This window comes from Podarcis melisellensis (assembly GCF_964234715.1).
Source record: "Podarcis melisellensis genome assembly, chromosome: 12".
In the NCBI taxonomy this organism is placed as follows: Eukaryota; Metazoa; Chordata; class Lepidosauria; order Squamata; family Lacertidae; genus Podarcis; species Podarcis melisellensis.
Window position 1 is genome coordinate 52,292,520 of NC_138544.1, and position 21,194 is coordinate 52,313,713.

Genomic DNA, 21,194 nt, shown 5'->3' on the forward strand with positions numbered 1-21,194 from the left:
GTGTGTGTGCTTTTGGACCAGGGGGGACACATTTATTTATTTATTTATATTTATTAACTGTGACGCCACACTGGTTGTCTTTATGGGGAACTTTTCAGGGGCCACGGGGCAATGGCGAATGGGGCCCAGAGCCGTCCTGACCCATTTCACAGCCTGAGACAAAATGCGACGGTGCTGTTGCATTCCCTCCCCGCTTCCGCCGTCAATGTCTTGCTTAATGGGGTCAGCAATGGCGGTGGCTTCCAGCAAGATCTCAGGGAGCGCTTGCAGTATAGCTGCCATATGACCCTGCTGGGGAAGCTGGGCATTGCCCCATGGTATTCCGCTGTCCGAGGCAGCTGCTTCGGTGGGCCAGCCCTGGTGGGGTCAAAGGCCAAGCTGGCCAAATCAATGGGTGTGACTTCTTACGTCTTAAGTCCATCCACATAAAGCTAAAGTTAAAGTTAAAAGTAAAGGGACCCCTGACCATTAGGTCTAGTCGCGGACGACTCTGGGGTTGCGGCGCTCATCTCGCTTTATTGGCCGAGGGAGCCGGCGTACAGCTTCCGGGTCATGTGGCCAGCATGACTAAGCCGCTTCTGGCAAACCAGAGCAGTGCACGGAAACGCCATTTACCTTCCCGCCGGAGCGGTACCTATTTATCTATTTCAAGCTGAGGGAGCTGGCGTTTGTCCACAGACAGCTTTCCGGGTCATGTGGCCAGTATGACTAAACTGCTTCTGGCGCAATGGAACACCATGACGGAAACCAGAGCGCACGGAAACACTGTTTGCCTTCCCGCTGCAGTGGTACCTATTTATCTACTTGCACTTTGACGTGCTTTCGAACTGCTAGGTTGGCAGGAGCAGGGACCGAGCAATGGGAGCTCACCCTGTTGCGGGGATTCGAACCGCCGACCTTCTGATCGGCAAACCCTAGGCTCTGTGGTTTAACCCACGGCGCCACCCGCATCCCTTACATAAAATTGGACGTCTCTATATACAAAAGCACATATTTTCATCCTCGCATTTACCCTGCGAAGGGTACAGAATCCCCCCGTTTCAAATGAAGTTGCTCTTTGGGCCCCTTTTTCTCAAATAGTTGTTTTCCTAGCGAGCGACACTTGAGTGCAGGGGAAGTCGAAATCCTGCAAATCTTTTCTCCCCCCCTTTTTTTTTTTTGCATCTGGCTCTCTCGCATTTCTCTCCTCGCCAGCCCAGTGCTGTTATGTGAGAGGCGGCTGGTGTGTTTTCTTTGGCCCTCGTCCAGAGGAGGTCACTGTTGTTGTTATTGTTTCATTCCGGAGAAGAAGGATGCAGTCATTATTTCCCCCTCTCTTCTGGGGCTCTTCTGGGGCTGTTTTAAACAAGTGCTCTGGCGATTTCCAGCAACACGTTGTTCCTAAACAGAGTTGTTCTGGTCAGCAGAAACGGCGCCGAGTCTTGCGGGCGGGGGTGGCAGCTCAAAGCTCTCTTGCTCAGCGAAGCAAACAGCGCTCATTGCATAAAACTTCAGAATTCTGTAGGACACTTCCAGGACATACGATTTGCATGGGGAGGGCTGTAGCTCAGAGGTAGAGGCTCTGCCTTACATCTAGGAGGTCTCAGGTTCGATCCCCGGCGTCTCCAGGTAAGACTGAGAGAGACTCCTGCCTGGAACCCTGGAGAGCTGCTGGCAGTCAGTGAAGACAATACTGAGCTAAGTGGACCAGTGATCTGACTCAGCACAAAGCAGAGTCCTCGGTTGCCCCTTTTGCATTTTGCAGCCAGGGTCAAGGAGGCCATGTGACTTGTGAGCAGAGAGATGGGGAGGGAACCACCTGAATACGAGTTTGTGTGTGTGTGTGTATTATTATTATTATTATTATTATTATTATTATTATTATTATTATTATAATTTCTATACTGCCTTAAAGTCGGGGGTCTCAGGGCGGATCACAGAATAAAATCAAGATACAGTCGTACCTTGGATCCCGAACGCCTTGCGAGTCAAATGTTTTGGCTCCCGAACGGTGCAAACCTGGAAGCATAGCTGTCAATGTTTCCCTTTTCTTGTGAGGAATCCTATTCGGAATAAGGGAATTTCCCTTAAAAAAAGGGAAACGTTGACAGCTATGGAAGTGAGTGTTTCAGTTTGCAAACGTTCTTTGGAACCCGAACATCCCAACGTGACTTCCGATTGGCTGCAGGAAGGTCCTGTTCACAATCTGAAGCCGTGCCTCGGTTTCCGAACGTTTTGCAAGTCGAACGGACTTCCGTAACGGATTCCGTTCGACTTCCGAGGTACCACTGTATAAAACCACAAAATAAATAATCAAAATAAAAACAGCAACCCAATAGCCCCCCCCCCAAAAAAAACATTTCAGAAGGGCATAGGATGTAAATCAGATCAACCAAAGGCCTGGTTAAAAAGGAACATTTTTTCCTGGCGCCTAAAGACATACCTCATGTTATGTTTGCTTCAGGTTGAGCGTTTTCAGGTTGCGTCCCGCGGCGACCCGGAAGTAACAGAAAGGGTTACTTCCGGGTTTCGCCACATGCGCAGAAGCGCAAAATGACATCGCGCGCATGCGCAGAAGCGACGAATCACGACCCGCAGATGCGCAGACACAGGTTGCGTTCTGCTCATGTTGCAAATGGGCCTCCGGAACGGATCCCGTTCGCAACCAGAGGTACCAGTGTATAATGAAGGCACCAGGCGAATGCTCTTGGGGAGAGCATTCCACAGACAGGGAGCCACAGCAGAGAAGGCCCTGTTCTGGTGTCGCCACCCTCCTTGTAGGTTTTTTTTTCTTTTTAAAAGCTGTATCCGTAACCAGAATGTCACAAAATAGTGGCAGTTTTCAAGTTCTTCAAAACCCTGATGAAGTGTAGGATGGGAGCATGGAAACTGCCAACTGCGCTCTGGGCAAAGTATGAGTAAAAGATAAGGAGAGTTTTCAGGAAAAGACGTCACCCCACTCGCCCATCTAGGAATTCTCCTTATTTGATAGAAAGCAACGTGTGGCTGATTTTTCCAAGGCCTGCTTTATCCAGGGTAGGGAATACATTTTTTTTCCACCCAGAAAAGAAAGGAAGGGAGGAGAGAGATGACGCTGTAATTTATTTTTGTATTTATTTATTTCTGAAAAATCTATTAATAGTGGGGCCCTCCAACCAATGGGCTTTGCTGCTTGGTTTCAGGCCACAAGGAATGTGTACGCTTGCTAGGGATCTGGGGGAAATTCAGTCCCATTCGTCTTGAAAGGTGAGCCTACCAAATCCATACTTTCTGAAGCGTCACAGAAACCCAAACTCAGCCACTCCTTTGCGGTGCATTTCTCTAGCCGTGTAATTTCCACGAAAATACCCATTTACTAGGGTAATTGCTTGTAAAACACTTAGAACAGGGGTCAGCAAACTTTTTCAGCAAGGGGCCGGTCCACTGTCCCTCAGACCTTGTGGGGAGCTGGACTATATTGGGGGGGGGGAATGAACGAATTCCTATGCCCCACAAATAACCCAGAGATGCATTTTAAATAAAAGGACACGTTCTACTCATGTAAAAACATACTGATTCCCGGACTGTCCGCAAGCCGGATCCGGCCCCCGGGCCTTAGTTTGCCTACCCATGACTTAGAAGTTTTGCCACAATCAAGGAATATATGCATTTTCTTAAATAATATAAAATATGCATGAACACATGTGCATTTAAAAATAAACGTACCAAGTTGCATCACATCAGGGGAAATTGCTGTGCAAAAAAAATGTATATTAGGATAAATTGCAAGGGGGGGAATTGCATATTAGAAGAAATTTGCACTAAAATGCTGATGAATTTTCATGAGGACTTAAAAAAAGAAAGAATTGCGAACTGATGCAGACGTGTGGAGAACTGAACTGAGTTTAAGTCTAGAAAAGATGAGAAACCAAGAGAAGCCGAAATTGACACATACCCAACTGCCTGTGCCTATGAAGTGGAGGGGCAAAAACCCCAGGACTGCAGGACTGCAACTCTAGGGTGTTTTGGGAAACCAGGACTGCGATCCATTTGTAGTATGTAAACTTTCCACTCGTATTAAGGCCCAGGAATCGCTCGCAGAAGCATTCCCATCTCTGGAAAGCAGAATAGGCAAACTAGCCAAGTTTCCTGTGCCCCTATGGCATCATCCAGGCCTTCCCAACGCCCATCTCTTAAGCATAGCTGTCAAGCGTCCCTTATTTGGCGGGACAGCCCCTTATCCCAGCGCCATGTACCGCTGCTGTCCCTTATTGATGATGTCCCTTAAATAAGCTACTGAAGGTAATGGGGCCCTTTCTATGTCCAGCTGTCCTTTGTCAACAACAAATTGTTGCTGTTTTTTGTGTGTTGAATATATGCTATATGGTAATTTATGGACCTAATAGGTATCTAAAGCCATTTGCATGCAACAAAATATTTATTTTATCAAAGTAATTGTTGATCCCTTATTTTGGCTGCTGAACCCTTATTTTCGAGGCTGCTGGTCCCTTATTTTCAAATCTGTAAGTTGACAGCTATGCTCTTAAGGCAGGCTTCCTCAATCTCGGCCCTCCAGATTTTTTTTTCACCTACAACTCCCATGATCCCTAGCTAGCAGGACCAATGGTCAGGGATGATGGGAATTGTAGTCTTAAAACATCTGGAGGGCCGAATTTGAGGAAGCCTGTCTTAAGGTTTACAAACTTTGGCTATCTGCTTCTTCTAGAACTCTAGAACTCTTTTCTGGAAGCCCGGCAAAGAGATCTCTGGTCCAGAATGGGCCTGTTACCACTTGCAACCTGTCACAACAGACACAGCCAACTGACCTTGTTCGACTGGCTTGCCTGGCACTTGGCACTGTTCCCCTGCAACCTCTGCCAGGGCCAGATCTCCAACAAAGTACCCTTCTGGTATGGAGTGTTGGTGTGAACTGCAGATGTTGTTGAAGCTACAACGCTCATCATCATCTAGACATTGGCTGCACCACCTGGGACTGTTGTTGTTTAGTCGTTTAGTCGTGTCCGACTCTTCGTGACCCCCTGGACCAGAGCACGCCAGGCATTCCTGTCTTCCACTGCCTCCCACAGTTTGGTCAAACTCATGCTGGTAGCTTCGAGAACACTGTCCAACCATCTCGACCTCTGTCGTCCCCTTCTCCTTGTGGTCTCCATCTTTCCCAGCATCGGGGTCTTTTCCAGGGAGTCTTCTCTTCTCATGAGGTGGCCAAAGTATTGGAGCCTCAGCTTCAGGATCTGTCCTTCCAGTAAGCACTCAGGGCTGATTTCCTTCAGAATGGAGAGGTTTGAGCTTCTTGCAGTCCATGGGACTCTCAAGAGTCTCCTCCAGCACCATAATTCAAAAGCATCAATTCTTCGGCGATCAGCCTTCGTTATGGTCCAGCTCTCACTTCCATGCATCACTACTGGGAAAACAAAGCTTGAACTATACGAACCTTTGCCGGCAAGGTGATGTCTCTGCTTTTTAAGATGCTGTCTAGGTTTGTCATTGCTTTTCTCCCAAGAAGCAGGCGTCTTTTAATTTCATGACTGCTGTCACCATCTGCAGTGATCATGGAGCCCAAGAAAGTAAAATCTCTCACTGCCTCCATTTCTTCCCCTTCTATTTGCAAGGAGGTGGGGGACCAGTGGCCATGATCTTTGTTTTTTTGATGTTGAGCTTCAGACCATATTTTGCGCTCTCCTCATTCATCATCATTAAAACATTCTTTAATTCCTCCTCACTTTCTGCCATCAAGGTTGTGTCATCTGCATATCTGGGGTTGTTGATATTTCTTCCGGCAATCTTAATTCCGGCTTGGGATTCATCCAGCCCAGCCTTTCGCATGATGAATTCTGCATATAAGTTAAATAAGCAGGGAGACAATATACAGTGGTACCTCAGGTTAAGAACTTAATTTGTTCCGGAGGTCCATTCTTAACCTGAAACTGTTCTTAACCTGAAGCACCACTTTAGCTAATGGGGTCTCCTACTGCTGCTGCGCCGCTGCTGCGCGATTTCTGTTCTCAACCTGAAGCAAAGTTCTTAACCCGAGGTACTATTTCTGGGTTAGCGGAGTCTGTAACCTGAAGCGTCTGTAACCCAAGGTACCACTATACAGCCTTGTTGTACTCCTTTCCCAATGGGGGGTTAGACTCAAACAACACCTGGAGCAGTTTTCTTCTGTGTTGGGCCCCTAGGTTTTCTTGGACTGTGGCTCCCTTCATCCCTAAACATTGGCCATTCTGGCAGAGGATGGTGGGAGTTGGAGTCAAGGTTTGTCTAAGGGGCCAGAGGTTCCCCATTCCTGCTTCAGAGAACGTTCAATGTGTTTGGTGTACTTTCTCCTTCTTGGAGCTTCTTAGCAACCCAGCAGGACAGCTTGCTATTATTCCCCCCATTTTGCAGATGGAGGGGAGGCAGACTGAGGCCGAAGTCGGCTCACTTAAAACCATCTAGTGAGAGCACCATAAAGCAGAGATTTGGATCTGGGGCTTCCAGATTTGTCTAGCCCAGGTTTTTTTGCCACTACGCTGCATCGGCTCTGTAGCTAATGGGTTTCTATCTCTTTTTGTTCCTCAGTTGCGGAATGCCAGGATCAAATTTGACCACGATGGAGAGAAAAGGTAGAATGTGTTTTAATTAATTGACTGTGGTTTTATGTAAATTGTGCTATGTTTACTGTTGTTAGCTGCTCTGAGCCCAGCTTTGGCAGGGAGGACGGGATATAAATAAAATTATTATTATTATTATTATTATTATTATTATTATTATTATTATTATTATTATTACCTTCCCTGGCTGCATGAAGACTGATGTGTGTCATTGTGCTTCGTTAAATCGTATAAAGCCCACAGTCATTCTCCGTTCCATTAATTGTTTCACACGTACAGAGAGAAACTGCCTGTCCTTCAGGATCCTTAAAAACCAAAAGGAGTAACCCATACTAACAATATGCTAATTTGTTTAAAACTGATTGAGTTTAATTTAATTGCATGCAATGTTGTTATGTGTTTTTGCTTTTCAGAAGTGAAAGCAATGGAAGAATGTACTGCTGCCCCACATTATGAAGCAGAGGCAGAGCGGCGCTTTAAATAACAAAATGCCTATTATTTCCTTGCAGGATTATGCAGTTCCAGAGGCCAGTTAAGTTCAAAGAAGTTCTGCAGAAAGCCATGGACGCTTTTGGGCAGATGATGGACTTGCAATATGCCAACAATGAGGTTGGTTTCTTTGCTTGCTTGTATGTGTGTGTGCTTAAAACAACCGCCTCTCTGCAAGGCGGGTTACAGCAAACTAAGAAAGTTTCCCTAGAGCTTGTTGGCTGTTTTTTATTATTATTATTAAACTGTGTATATATGTTGTTAGGGAGTGGGTGGCGCTTTGGTCTAAACCACTGAGCCTCTTGGGCTTGCAGATCAGAAGGTCAACGGTTTGAATCTGTGCGATGGGATGAGCTCCCGCTGCTCTGTCCCAGCTCCTGCCAACCTAGCAGTTCATAAACACCCCAGTGCTAGTATGAAATGAATTTTATTATGGTCCCAGACCAGATTCGCCAGTGCAAGTAGATAAATAGGTACCGCTGTGGCGGGAAGGTAAATGGCATTTCCGTACACTCTGGTTTCCATCGGGTGTCCCGTTGCGCCAGAAGCGGTTTAGTTCTGCCTGCCACATGACCCGGAAAGCTGCCTGCGGACAAACGCCGGCTCCTTTGGCCTGGAAGCGAGATGAGCACCACAACCCCATACTCACCTTTGACTGGACGTAACCACCCAGGACTGCAAGATCAAACCTATCCATTCTGAAGGAAATCAGCCCTGAGTGCTCACTGGAAGGACAGATCCTGAAGCTGAGGCTCTAATACTCTTAATGAGAAGAGAAGACTCCCTGGAAAAGACCCTGGTGTTGGGAAAGATGGAGGGCACAAGGAGAAGGGGACGACAGAGGACGAGATGGTTGGACAGTGTTCTCGAAGCTACCAGCATGAGTTTGACCAAACTGCGGGAGGCAGTGGAAGACAGGAGTGCCTGGCGGGCTCTGGTCCAGGGGGTCACGAAGAGTCGGACACGACTAAACAGCAACAACATCCAAGGGTCCTTTACCTTTTACATTTTATATCTTGTTAAGTATAAATTAAGAACTGGGTGCAAAGGCTTTTCCCAGCCATTCATGACACCTGCCAAAGCTTTCCTTGCACCTAATATTTAATGGGTCTATTAATTTGGTTGCAGGTTGATTTGGGATGCCCTGGGCAGGATAAAGAGAGGCTAACAAATTTAATAAACAATAATGATGAACTGCTTAATTAACCCTTGCTCTTAAGGAAGTGTCAGGGAACTGACATTGGAGCCAGAAGTGGAGGCAGGGCTCCCAAGCGATGCCGGCGAAGGGCCAAGCAGGGAGAGAGCGGACTCAGCAGCTGGGGAAGGAAATCAGCGTAACACCAGGGATAAAGGGGGGCGGATGGGGGAATCAGAGAGAGGGCTCCAGGAGTCTTCGCTGGAGACCAGCAGGGAGAGCACAGGTCCTCCGCTACCCACACCCACCCTGCGCAGAAGACTTCCGCGCAGGGAAAGTAGGGGGAGACTTGGCGTCAAAGAACTTCTTTGCTGGAAGAAGTTCAAGAAACGCCCACTGACGGATTCTGCTAGCAACTGAACAGCCACGAAGTGAAGGGCTGTCCAGCCAGGAAAGGTTTAACCAGGCTACCTAGGCAGGAGTGACGAGCAACCCCATATAACCATTACAGGAAGCTACAGGAGCCATATTCTGCTTTGATGTAGCCGAGCACCAGGGAAGCACACTCTCCTGGCTTTGGTTTCTGCCTGGGGAGAGGCTTGCAAATGCCACCTGAACAGGAGACCCTTTCTGCACAATTTAGCAAATGGGCATTTAGCGCTGTGGCACCTTCCCCTTAAATATTAGACAAGTTCCACCTCTGCTGTTCTTTCACCACCTACTAAATACCTTCCAACAAACCCAGATGGGCAAGATATAAATATAACAACAACAACAGGAACAGGGACAGGAACAATAAATAAATAATAATAATTTTACACCCTTGTTACGTAGCTTTAGGCGCCAGGCTTCTCCCTCTTCTCCCAGGCTTTTGGCTCATTAAACTTATCTGGCCTTTTAAATTGTGTGTGTTGTGGAGAGTGAGCGTTCTTGTTTTTCTTTGTTATTACGGTATGTATTTTTGTGTCTTTCTATTGTGAACTGCCCTGGGATCTTCAGGTGAAGGGCGGTACAGAAACTTAATAAATAGTAATCATTACGCAGGTGGCGCTGTGGGTTAAACCACAGAGCCTAGGGCTTGCCGATCAGAAGGTTGGCGGTTCGAAGCCCTGTGACAGGGTGAGCTCCCGTTGCTTGGTCCCTGCTCCTGCCCACCTAGCAGTTCAAAAGCACGTCAAAGTGCAAGTAGATAAATAGGCGGGAAGGTAAATGGCATTTCCGTGCGCTGCTCTGGTTTCACCAGAAGCGACTTAGTCCTGCTGGCCACATGACCCGGAAGCTGTACGCCGGCTCCCTCAGCCTATAGAGCGAGATGAGCACTACAACCCCAGAGTTGTCTGCGACTGGACCTAATGGGCAGGGGTACCTTTACCTTTAATCATTATGTGGAGATCTTACCCTGTTTGCATCTGTGCTGGAATTGTCGATAGAGTTGCATCATCTAATCCAAATTGTTTTCAAGGTGCTTTTATTGTTATCTCAGGTAGGCTCCCCGCTCCCCAGCCACCCTCCCCCCAGTTCAATGTAAATCTCGCTTGGAAACCTGCGGAACTCCCCGCAACCTGCTTTCTTTCTTACTCTCAGGCTGAAAAACATGTGTTTTTGCATGGGAGCAGCAGCACGATGGCCAAGACACCTCCACTATTCTTAATATCCTACACCTGTCTTCTTCACCCTCACAGGCTCAAACCTTGGGAAGCTTAGCGAGGTGATGAATCAGCACGCAGCAAATCGTGCCCCCCCTTCTCCCCCTGCCACGGGCGCCCTGGCTCATTAACGTAGCTGTTCAGTTTTACCGGCTGTAAGAAAGCTCTGCTCCATTTCCTGAGCCTGCAACCTGCCAACTCTCTCTCTCTCTCTCTGGTTTACGTGTGTCTATATTTAGGTCCATGTCTGGTAGGGAACTTTCATGTAAAGAGCAGCCTCGTTGGCAAGCGAGGCAGAAAACCTTCTTGCTAGACACAAACAATTAGGCAAAAGGACCACAGGCAGAAGTTTTCAAACACGGTGTCTCTTTTTTTGGCGTCTCGATAACCGGGCACGGGACCACATGGAACATTGGTGGAGAGGCTCCTAAGTCCGTAGGACATTTTATTCCAGCCAGAGGCAGTTTTTTGGAAGGCCTGTGTAGGTTTGGGGGTGGAGGGTGGGGGGTGAGGTTAGGGGACTGCCAGGGAACTGCCCCCAAAGTTCAGCTCCAAATTCCAGGCCAGACTGATTAGGGGTGGGGAAATGTTCAAATACAAAGTTGGAATGGGTGGATTATTCCCATTGTTCACAAAACTAACTTCATGTTACTTTCACATATGCATATTCATAAGTCTGTTCTGCCCCATTTTGGCATTACCTGTGGATTTTGTTCTCAAAAAAAAAGAGAAATCCACACACAATTTGTGTGTTTTTTAAAAAATATTTTATTACGAAACACATGCTTAAAAACATACATCATCTCCATCCACACAATTATAAATGTATTTTAAAGCATCGCAGTAACTTTTTTTGAGCAGAGAACTTCATCGCAAATTATGAAGAAGTGCGAAATCTTAAAGATAACCGTTCTCTTTCTTTATTAAATTTGTATACGGCTCTTTGTCCGAAAATCACAGGGTGCTCCACAACATTAAAATGCAGAATAAGAACACAGAATACGTAATAAAAGCAAAACCAGAGGCAAAACAATACCCCCCCTCCACAAACACATTTAAAAGGGCATTGCATGTCAGTCAGCCAAAGGCCTGGCTTCACATTCTGAACATTTATGAGGCCTCTCTTTAATTAAGTTCTGATCCTTATATTAGTCTGGGAAGTGCAAAAGAGGACCTGATTCGAATCCCAGTCTCAACAGCAGAAATACAATTGGTTGGGACATTGGAGAGGCCCTTCTCAGTGGTTTTTATTACACTCTACAAATTTTTAGCTGCTCTCCCTGGTGTTTTTAAATTGCATATTAGCTTTGCCTCTTTGTGGACTGATCCGCTTTTAAATTATATTGTGAGCTGCCGTCGGTGTTTATTTTAGACAGATGTAAGTTTTCCTAACAATAATAAGCGCAAATGAAATCTGTGCCTCCACGACCGGATAGCTAAAGCACGCTGTTTTCTGAATTGAAATTGGAGCAGCTTTTATATCCGAAATAAGTACTCTTCTACCTTGCTGTCAGAGGAGCCCATTTCTTTTTTCCCCTTTCTAAATCAGTCACTCGTCTGAACAAACCTGGAACGAAACAAAACCCAGAGCAGGGAATCATGCAGAGACACAACGAGCAGTTTCCTTGGTGGTTAGACACTCAGGGCTTGCAGGGAAACCTGTAATTATCTGATGAATTCAATAACCAAGTTAATTTTCTGGGCATGCTAAGAGTTCTCTCCCTGCAGCCCAGCGTTCAGAAGCGGCTGCCTTTAAGAAGCACGCCTGTCTTGTTCTGCATTTGCAGTTTATGTGTCCCTCTCTTGGTGGGTAGCATTTGCAAGTCGGATCCAAGTCTCGGAGTGTTTTATTTACTTTTTCCACACAGGTCTTCCCTCCAGCGGAGCCAGCAGCGCTTCTGCATCTTCCCTTTCGCAGGTCGTTGTTTTGATAACTTTTATCCGAGTCCTCTGGGGGGATACTATCTTGGAAGAAAAGGTCAAAGCCCCCAGATGTTTGGCTGCTATTTTCTGCCGGGGGCCTCGGGTTCCTTTTGCTGTGCCCCGGGTCCAACTGCCCACCTCCCCGCCAGTTCCCAAGCCCCTGGCTGCTCTCTGGCTTCCTCTGTTTGTACCTCAGCTGCAACAACGGTGTTTGTTCAATCTTTTCCCAGCTCCTGATTCCCCTGAAATCCCAGGAAGACTTGGACCGGGCAGTGGAACACTTGGACCTCAGCCCTTCTCTGAAGAGCCTAAAAGTGTTTGTGAAAACGGCAAAGAAAACAAACGTGAGAGAGCGGCTGCGCTTTTCCCAACCACCCCCTTCCTCCTTCCATTTGTGTACAAAGCAGAACGTGATGGGGACACAGGTGGCGCTCTGGGTTAAACCACAGAGCCTGTGAATCAGAAGGTCGGAGCTCCCGTTGCTCAGTCCCTGTTCCTGCCCACCTAGCAGTTCGAAAGCACATCAAAGTGCAAGTAGATAAATAGGTACCGCTCCGGCGGGAAGGTAAACGGCGTTTCTGTGCGCTGCTCTGGTTCGCCAGAAGCAGCTTAGTCATGCTGGCCCCATGACCCGGAAGCTGTACGCCGGCTCCCTCGGCCAGTAAAGCAAGATGAGCGCCGCAACCCCAGAGTCGGTCACGACTGGACCTAACGGTCAGGGGTCCCTTTACCCTTACAAAACGCGATGCTCTTGTCCCAGGGAGTCAAAACGCTCTTGCGTGTTTTAATGATGTATCAGGTGGTAAATGTGTCACAAGGGACACGTTAGAACTGGCATCTGGTCGTTTCAGGGGTTTTTTTTTGTTCACTCAGCTCTGCTTTGGAGTCCATTTTTCTCCACCCCATTGTCTGAACAGCCCCTGCACGATGCTATTGCCGTCCTGTTAGCATCTAGCAGCCCTCAAGCAAAACCCAGCCTACTTGGTATTTGGGATAAGGAGATAAGTGTTCCCTTGCAGGATCAGACCACGGATTCACCTAGACCGAGGTGGGAGTGGTTGTGGTGGGGACTTTTTCAGCCTGGGGCGGATGGGAGTTGTAGTTCCAGGCATCTGAAGGGCGCCCGGTTGGCAAAAAGGCTATTGCAATTAATTCTTCAGTGTAACTAGACAGATTTCCCTTTGGATTCCCTAGATCAGGGGTGGCCAACTCCCAAGAGACTGTGATCTACTCGCAGAGTTAAAAACCCGCAGTGATCTACCCCCTTTTGGAGGGTTCAGGTCAAAATTGTTGAGCTTCTTTTTATGGGCTGTAGAGCTAAAATATTTAGCTTTTTTGAGGGGAGCCGAAGTTCTTGGGCTTCTTTGGGGGGAGTCTGTGATCTACCAGTGATCTTCCACAGATGTCCAGTGATCTACCAGTAGATCACGATCTACCTGTTGGACGTGCACGCCGCAAAAGCCAGAAATGAGTGTTCCAGTTTGTGAACGTTCTTTGGAACCCGAACGTGGTTCGGCGTGGCTTCCAATTGGCTGCAGAAGCTTACTGCAGCCAATCGGAAACCGCGCCTTGGTTTTTGAACATTTTGGAAGTCAGACGGACTTCCAGAATGGATTCCGTTTGACTTCCGGGGTACCACTGTATTTTGAAGCTGGAAAATAGCATTTTTGGAAGGAGAGCAAGTCTCCTTGTGTGCCTTCCTGAGCCACTTTGGAGAAAGCAAAATCTCTCAGGCTCCCCAGCCTTGGGGCCAGTGAAGACCATAGAGTAAAGGGAGCATTTCCCAACAGCCTCCTTCTGCCCTCCATCAGAGACAATGGGAGTTGCAGTCCAACCACATAATAATAATATAATAAGAATTTATTATTTATACCAGCCCATCTGGCTGGGTTTCCCCAGCCACTCTGGGCGGCTTCCAACAAAACACTAAAATACAATAACCTATTAAACATTAAAAGCTTCCCTAAACAGGCTGCCTTCAGATGCCTTCTACCATGGGTTCAAGTTACAAGAAAGGAGGATCTGATAAAACATCAGGCAGGAAGAACCTTCTGACAGTAGGAGCTATTTGACCGTGGAACAGCTGACCTTGGAAAGTGGTGGATTCTCCTTCACTGAATAATGAATCAATTAGCTTTGCCTGTCGTTGGCTCTGGCGCCCCCTACTGTTGGGCTCCCTGCTTTCTGCCCTACCAGTTCCCATGGGCACCAGTCACTACAGATTAGGGTCCAGCGATATGTTCCTGGACAGGGAGACTGAGTCCCAGTTGACCCCGGGAATATTTTAAGCAACCCTCCCTTCGGAGGAGACTGAAACCTAACAACTCTCTCTTCACGTACTTCCCATAGTCTCTGCAACCCAACAACAGCAAGCAGCACGAGATGAGGATCTCCAAATCGATGGGAGATATCTTGGGGTCACTGTACAAAGATGCAGAGAGGACACGGAAGCATTCCACAGGTTGGTGAAACTCAGCTTCTCTTTCTCCTGCAGGGTCTGCCAGGGCAGTGACAGCCACCTTTCCTCATCAGAAAACAGGGGGTCGCTCCAGTCCCCGGCCCCAGCTCCACCGAGTATATTCTGCAACATTCCATTGATGCAGTAACAGTGTGTTAGTGATGGATTTCCCTGTCTAATTTCAAGAACCAACTGATTCCAGGGGGTTGAACACTAAAAGCCCGGTTTCTAGCGCAAGCTAAGCACACTTCTCAGCATTCAACACTCTCAGCAGTGCCCGATCTGATGAGCACAGTCGCTGGGCAGGGGTATATGGCAGGTGTTAAGTTGTGGGTGAACATATCAGACGACACAGCGATTCTCCAAACAGCTCTTGTTTATTCACAGGTCAGAACAGAACTGAACTGAAGGGTTCAGCCAGCCTGCTTATATAGAGCTCCAGTACAACGTAACTGTAACAACTTTCTGTAACTATCCAATCACTGAACGTCACTTTCGATCCCTTATTTGCATATGTGGACCTGAGTAAAAACTATCTACAGTATCCCCCTGCTGGCTCAGGGTGAGAACTTCAGTACGTAACAGCCGGAGATTTATCTGATTAGATAAATCTATCATCACTGTCAGAAGTAGCATGAATACCAGTTTTTGGGAATCACAGATGTTGATGGATTCTTGGCCTGTTTACAGGTTTCTCATATGCATCTGACTGGCCACTGTCAGAACAGAATGCTGGACTAAATAGGCGTTGGGCCTAATCCAGCATCTCTGCTCTCAAGGTCTTCAGATTTGACCCCATCCAATTGTCCAGCCGACAAGCTATGCCTTGAGGCAACTTGCTATTTTTCTTGCAACTGCTACCACCAAAAGCCCCAGTCTTTTGCTGGAGAAGCGGGTAGGTTGCCACACATTCCCCCAGTTGCTGACACAAACCAGGGGCCTGTAATTTCTGTTTAATTGTCAAAGCTTTCCTCCCACCATTGAGACTGTGCCCAGAATTCTGGGATGGTTCCTTCTGAAACAAAATGTGCTGTTACATCAAGTCACTGCAGATGCTTCTTGTACTCGAACAAAGTTAACAATATTTTTTTTTCCCCTTTGGACTGCCAGCCTGTTTCCCCTGCCACACACAAACACCAATAACCCAATGGAATTTGGAACTGATGCAAGTTTGTTGCTGGCAGGACCCATAAACTTCCTGTCCTTCTGTAATGGGGACAACCGATGCTCAACACAGGGTTTATGGGGCTGCTTCATTATTTATTATTACGGAGGCCAAGGCCTGGATTTTACTGAGTTGTCCTAAATAAATCACTATGGCGATAAGTGCAATTATTATTATTATTATTATTATTATTATTATTATTATTATTATTATGGCATGCTTGGGTGGAATGGAAAACTTTCATGGCTGCGGTGTAGGCCCTCCAAGACAGGAAATACTGAAAATCAAAACTTTGTTTCCTTTAAACAAAGCAACTTTCTGGTCCTCATGATTATAAGGAGGGGGAGTGGGGCAGGCAGAGATACACCTCAGGTTTTGATAGCAGTCTCTTGAAATGAAAAGCAGAATTGCAGAATTTGCCTGTCTTTACAGCAGAGTTTCGGGTACTTTGCAGTAAGGTTTTTAAAAACAAAAAAAGATAAGTTCAATCTTCAGTGTGTGTGTGTGTGTCCATGTGCACAAATACCGTATTGGCCCGAATATAAGCTGCACCCAAATTCAAGGGAGATGAAGAGGAAAAAAGACAGTGCCCAAATATAAGCTGCTCCCTTAAAATTCTGCAGGGACTCACACCCGTTGCATTTTAGCATATGTCTGTTTCAGCAGCGGTAAAAGCCCATTTTTGTAAGGTCGCGAATTTAAGTCACGCTTTAACTTTTCACGGTCGGAATTTGGAAAAAGAAAGAAAGTGAGGCTTATATTTAGGCCAATACTGTATTGTTTGCTCAGGTGGAGCTATTACTAGATTACATTCATAGTCTTCCATATACCGGGGGCAGGATCCAGCCTCCTGTTTGGGTGCATCCATACGTGCAGTCAGATTTTAAGAGGTTACTTGGGGCTCGGTCACACAGAACCCGGCTGCAGGGTCTATCGGCTGCATAGATGGTGGCTGAGACCCAAGAATAATGGCTGCGAGATACGGAGCGGCTCCCCCTTGTGGCATGTCCATGGTGGCGCATGCTTCTGAGCCCTGTGAGTTCCTGGTTCGAGACCCCAGAGCCCCACAAAGTGTGGCACCAAGCACACCCGTTGTGCCCTCCATGGTCCGGGGTCAGATGAGGTGCCCTGCTTTGGGTGGCACTGCTGTTGTTGACTCCCTGAATGGCCGGCGGCCGTTCAGGATCCTTATAACAGAGCCTTTCCTTCGCCTTGCTGGATCTCTGCGAGGAATGACGCCAAGATTGTGGCATTTTTCCGATGAGCAGCTTTTGGATTTGGCGAGGCAGCCAGGCAAAACACACACACACACACACACACACAGCACCACCCCTGCTTTTTTGGAAACAGCCAAGCGAGGTCACAGTGGATCTGGCTGTAAAATAGCGGAGTGGAAAAGGACATTGAATGGCCCCAGGGCCTGCCAGCCTGGAATGGCATCTCTCTTCATGGGACATGCTGTACTTTTTAATAACCTGGAGCGTGGGAGAACCCCACATATTTCTCTGCCCCTATCTTATTCACTGACTTAATGTGTTTATTGCTTTTATATCCTGTCTTGTTTTCCATGGAGCTCCGAGGGGACAGAACTGGTTTCTCCCCCTTCCTCCTTCCCCCCCCATTTTTTTATTCATTTTATAACACAACTAAAAAACACAACACAAACAGAAAAAACAATACAAACAAATTCTTGTCTTATCCGTATTTTTTCTAAGCATTGTTAAGTGAGCTTCCCCAAGTCCCCCCATCTGATTTTCATTTTACCTCATCTTTAGCAGTTTACATATATCATAATTTTTAACCATTTTTTAAAATCACACTTACTTTTACCATAAAAATCTTCACATTTTATCACTTACAAATAATACCGTTTTAAAACACACTACCTTCTACTTCTAACCCTACAGCCTATATCCACTTCCAAAGCTATTCTAGAATTTAAATATTAACATATTTTTTCAAATATTCTTTAAACTTCTTCCAATTGTCTCTTCTCTCTGGTCTTGGAGTCTCCCAGTCAGTTCGGCAAGTTCCATATAGTCCATCATCTTCATCTGCCATTCTTTGATATTTGGGAAATCTTGTTTCTTCCAATTCTTTGACTTCCTCATTTAACTCCCTTAAACAACCCTGCGTGGCAGGGTAGGCGGAGAAAACGGAGTGAGTGGCTGAAGGTTGCACCAGATGAGCTTTATGGCCTGGTGGGGATTTGAACCCTGTTCTCCCAGGTCTGACACTTTAACCACTGCTCCACACTGTCTCTCTCTCTTCCATCCCCTTAACCCTCTCTTTTGAAAGAAATGAAGGGCGGGAGAAAGCCAAGCTGCAGAGGATTAGATTCCTAGATCTCTAAGGATCTCATGGGGGGGCATACATTGGCCTATTCTCCCCCTCCCGTTTTATCCTCACAACAACCCTGTGAGGAAGAGTTAGGCTGATGATCGCTGACCTGGTCCCCATCCATTTCATTTTATTTCATTTTATTTTATTTTATTTTACAGTTGCATAAGTAAAATAAAACCATTCAAATCCTCCTCCCCAGGGGTGATTGGGTGGAAGCCAAAACAGCAGGACCGTATTGCTCATAGCAATACAGCCTAGTGCTAATAGCAAGCATCAACACATCCCTGTGTGTTGCTCTCTGGTGCAGATCACAAACATGGTGGCCGAGTGTGGACTTGAACCCAGCTCTGACTCCCTAGCCAATGGCAGCGCGCTCTGCTCTGTGGTTGCAGTGTTGCTGCAGCCCAAGAGGAACGGCTTCCTTTGCTGCTGTTATGTACTGAAGTTCTCACCCTGGGCCAGCAGGGGGATACCGTAGATAGTTTTCACTCAGGTCCACATATGCAAATAAGGGATTGAAAGTGACGTTCAGCGATTGGATAGTTACAGAAAGTGGTTACTGTTGCGTTGTAGTGGAGCTCTATATAGGCAGGCTGGCTGAACTCTTCAGTTCAGTTCTGTCCTGGCCTGTGAATAAACAAGAGCTGTCTGAAGAATCGCTGTGTCGTCTGGTATGTTCACCCACAACTTAACAGCTGCCATTTTGTGTGGAGATGTTTGCTCTTAGCATTGCCCCCCTGCCCCTTCTCTGTTGATAACCGGGAAACCCCTTTTGATCCGTGGGAAAACGCTTGCAGGAGGTCCCAGGGCTCTCAAGTGCCACAGCGTTACGGAGTCGCTCTCCTTTGCAGGCTCCTGGTACTTGCACTTGAATCCCTGGGCCTGGAGGCAGTTGGAGGATGGATGGCGGCTAACAGATTGAGGTTGAATCCTGACAAGACAGAAGTACTGTTTTGGGGGGACAGGGAGTGGGTGGGTGTGGGGGACTCCCTGGTCCTGAATGGGGTATCTGTGCCCCTGAAGGACCAGGTGCGCAGCCTGGGAGTCATTTTGGACTCACAGCTGTCCATGGAGGCACAGGTCAATTCTGTGTCCAGGGCAGCTGTCTACCAGCTCCGTCTGGTACGCAGGCTAAGACCCTACCTGCCCGCAGACTGTCTCGCCAGAGTGGTGCATGCTCTAGTTATCTCCTGCTTGGACTACTGCAATGCGCTCTACGTGGGGCTACCTTTGAAGGTGACCCGGAAACTGCAATTAATCCAGAATGTGGCAGCTAGACTGGTGACTGGGAGTGGCCGCCGGGACCACATAATACCAGTCCTGAGAGATCTGCATTGGGTCCCAGCACGTTTCTGAGCACAATTCAAAGTGTTGGTGCTGACCTTTAAAGCCCTAAATGACCTCGGCCCAGTATACCTGAAGGAGTGTCTCCACCCCCATCGTTCAGCCCAGACACTGAGGTCCAGCTCCGAGGGCCTTCTGGCGGTTCCCTTATTGCGACAAGTGAGACTACAGGGAACCAGACAGAGGGCCTTCTCAGTAGTGGTGCCCACCCTGTGGAACGCCCTCCCATCAGATGTCAAAGAGATAAACAACTACCTGACATTCAGAAGACATCTTAAGGCAGCCCTGTTCAGGGAAGTTTTTAATATTTAATGCTGTACTGTTTTTAACACTTGATTGGGAGCTGCCCAGAGTGGCTGGGGAAACTCAGCCAGATGGGCGGGGTATAAATAATAAATTATTATTATTATTATATTATTATTTCTCTGTTTTGCAGGCTCCCTGCACACCGGCCGCAGTTCTCCGCCCCCTGGAAGCGTCCCCGAAGAACAGCAGCAGATCGCCCGCCAGGGTTCCTACACCAGCATCAACAGCGAAGGGGAGTTCATCCCCGAGATGATGGACCAAAACGTAAGCTAGAGCCTGGAAGCGATTGCCTTGCCTGTCTTTGTTTGGAGAAGGGCGTAAGATGGCAAAAAGTGACTGGGTGTCCCTTGCAAAACAAAGCCTTTGGGGGCTTTTTCTCCTGGGAGTCTTTCTAATGGAGGCTCTTCAACCATGTGTCTCCGTCAACACAGACCGTTGGGTAACGGCCCGCCGTTGATGGGAGTTGCAGTCCAAGAACATGTGGGGATGCCCAAGGTTGAAGCACTCTCATGTTGCTCTCCAACCTACTGTATTTTTTGCTCTACAACAGTGTTTCCCAACCGGTGTTCCGCGGCACACGAGTGTGCCGTGAGACGTTGCCTCGTGTGCCGCGAGATGCCTGGAGGGAGGCGGGCGAGTCGGGCGGCGAGAGGCGGGGCGGCGGCGGCGAGGAGAGGCCGCGCCTCCTGCTGCTGCCTGGCGCTCCTCCTCGCAGCCGGCAGCGCTGCCTGGGCGCCTCCGCGCGACTCTGCCTCGCTGGGTTTGGTCTCCCAGCAGAGACGGGTCACACGCGCCCCTCCCTCCCTCCCTCAGCCTGCGCGGAGGGAGAGCCAGAGAGAGGCATCGCTCCTGCGCGGCGGGAGAGGGAGCAGCCGGAGCGATGCCCCAAACGAACGCATGGGACCGGAGGGGAAATCCTCTCCGAGGCGGATTGAGCGCAGCTGAGAGAAGCCTTTCGAGGAGCTGCCGTGTCCCCTGGAAACCCCCTTCCCAGCTCTGCCTCAGCCGCCGCCGCCTCAGTTGCCGCCGTCCCTCAGTCCCTCGCTCTGCTGCCTCCTCCCACCCCCAAAGCTTGGAGGTTCCCCAGCAAGGGGGAGGGAAAAAACTTTCACTTTTGTGCGTCCCTCCCGGCGTGACGCTGCGCGCTGACGTCACGGGGCGGGGCTTTAATGGTGGTGTGCCGCGAGATTTTTTTTCAGTAAACAGGTGTGCCGTTGCCCAAAAACGTTTGGGAAACACTGCTCTACAAGACACACTTTTTCCCTCCTAAAAAGCAAGGGGAAATGTGTGTGCGTCTTATGGAGCGAATGCAGGCTGCGCAGCTATCCCAGAAGCCGGAACAGCGAGAGGGAGCGCTGCACAGCGTTCCCTCTTGCTGTTCTGGCTTCTGAGATTCAGAATATTTTTTTCTTGTTTTCCTCCTCCAAAAACTAGGTGCGTCTTATGGTCTGGTGCATCTTATAGAGCGAAAAATATGATGATTTTCCTTAGGTTAGGTTGCTTGGAACCAATTTTATTATGTGGCGCAGCTCCTTCTGGACTAGTTCAAGTGAAGAGTTGCCTCAGCGAATGTGCCTCCCCGCATCATCATAATTATGATGGTTGTTCCAAAAGCCTTGCACTCGGACACCTAGCCTGCCAAGGAAGATCGTTTTAGAGTCTCTTTTTCCCTTAACTGCTAGCCTTCTACATGCAGGGAGGTGGCTTTTTATCTGAATGCGGGGGAGCATTCAAATCCCATTTGGACTGCATCCTGAAATGGTACGAGGAGGAATGAATGTCCCCCAAAAATATCTGCTTTATATACATTATTTAC

At 47.9% G+C, this 21,194-nt stretch overlaps 1 protein-coding gene across 1 annotated transcript in view; it reads left to right on the forward strand.

Moving 5' to 3' along the window:
* The window catches only part of LOC309353170 (mitogen-activated protein kinase kinase kinase 3-like), a 114,474-nt gene that overhangs the window by 68,422 nt on the left and 24,858 nt on the right, over nt 1-21,194 (forward strand). Inside the window, exons 4-8 of the mRNA XM_081882410.1 lie at nt 6,538-6,581; nt 7,079-7,178; nt 11,993-12,106; nt 14,112-14,223; nt 19,509-19,642. Coding sequence (XP_081738536.1) covers nt 6,538-6,581; nt 7,079-7,178; nt 11,993-12,106; nt 14,112-14,223; nt 19,509-19,642 — 504 coding nt within the window. The remainder of the gene's footprint in view (nt 1-6,537; nt 6,582-7,078; nt 7,179-11,992; nt 12,107-14,111; nt 14,224-19,508; nt 19,643-21,194) is intronic.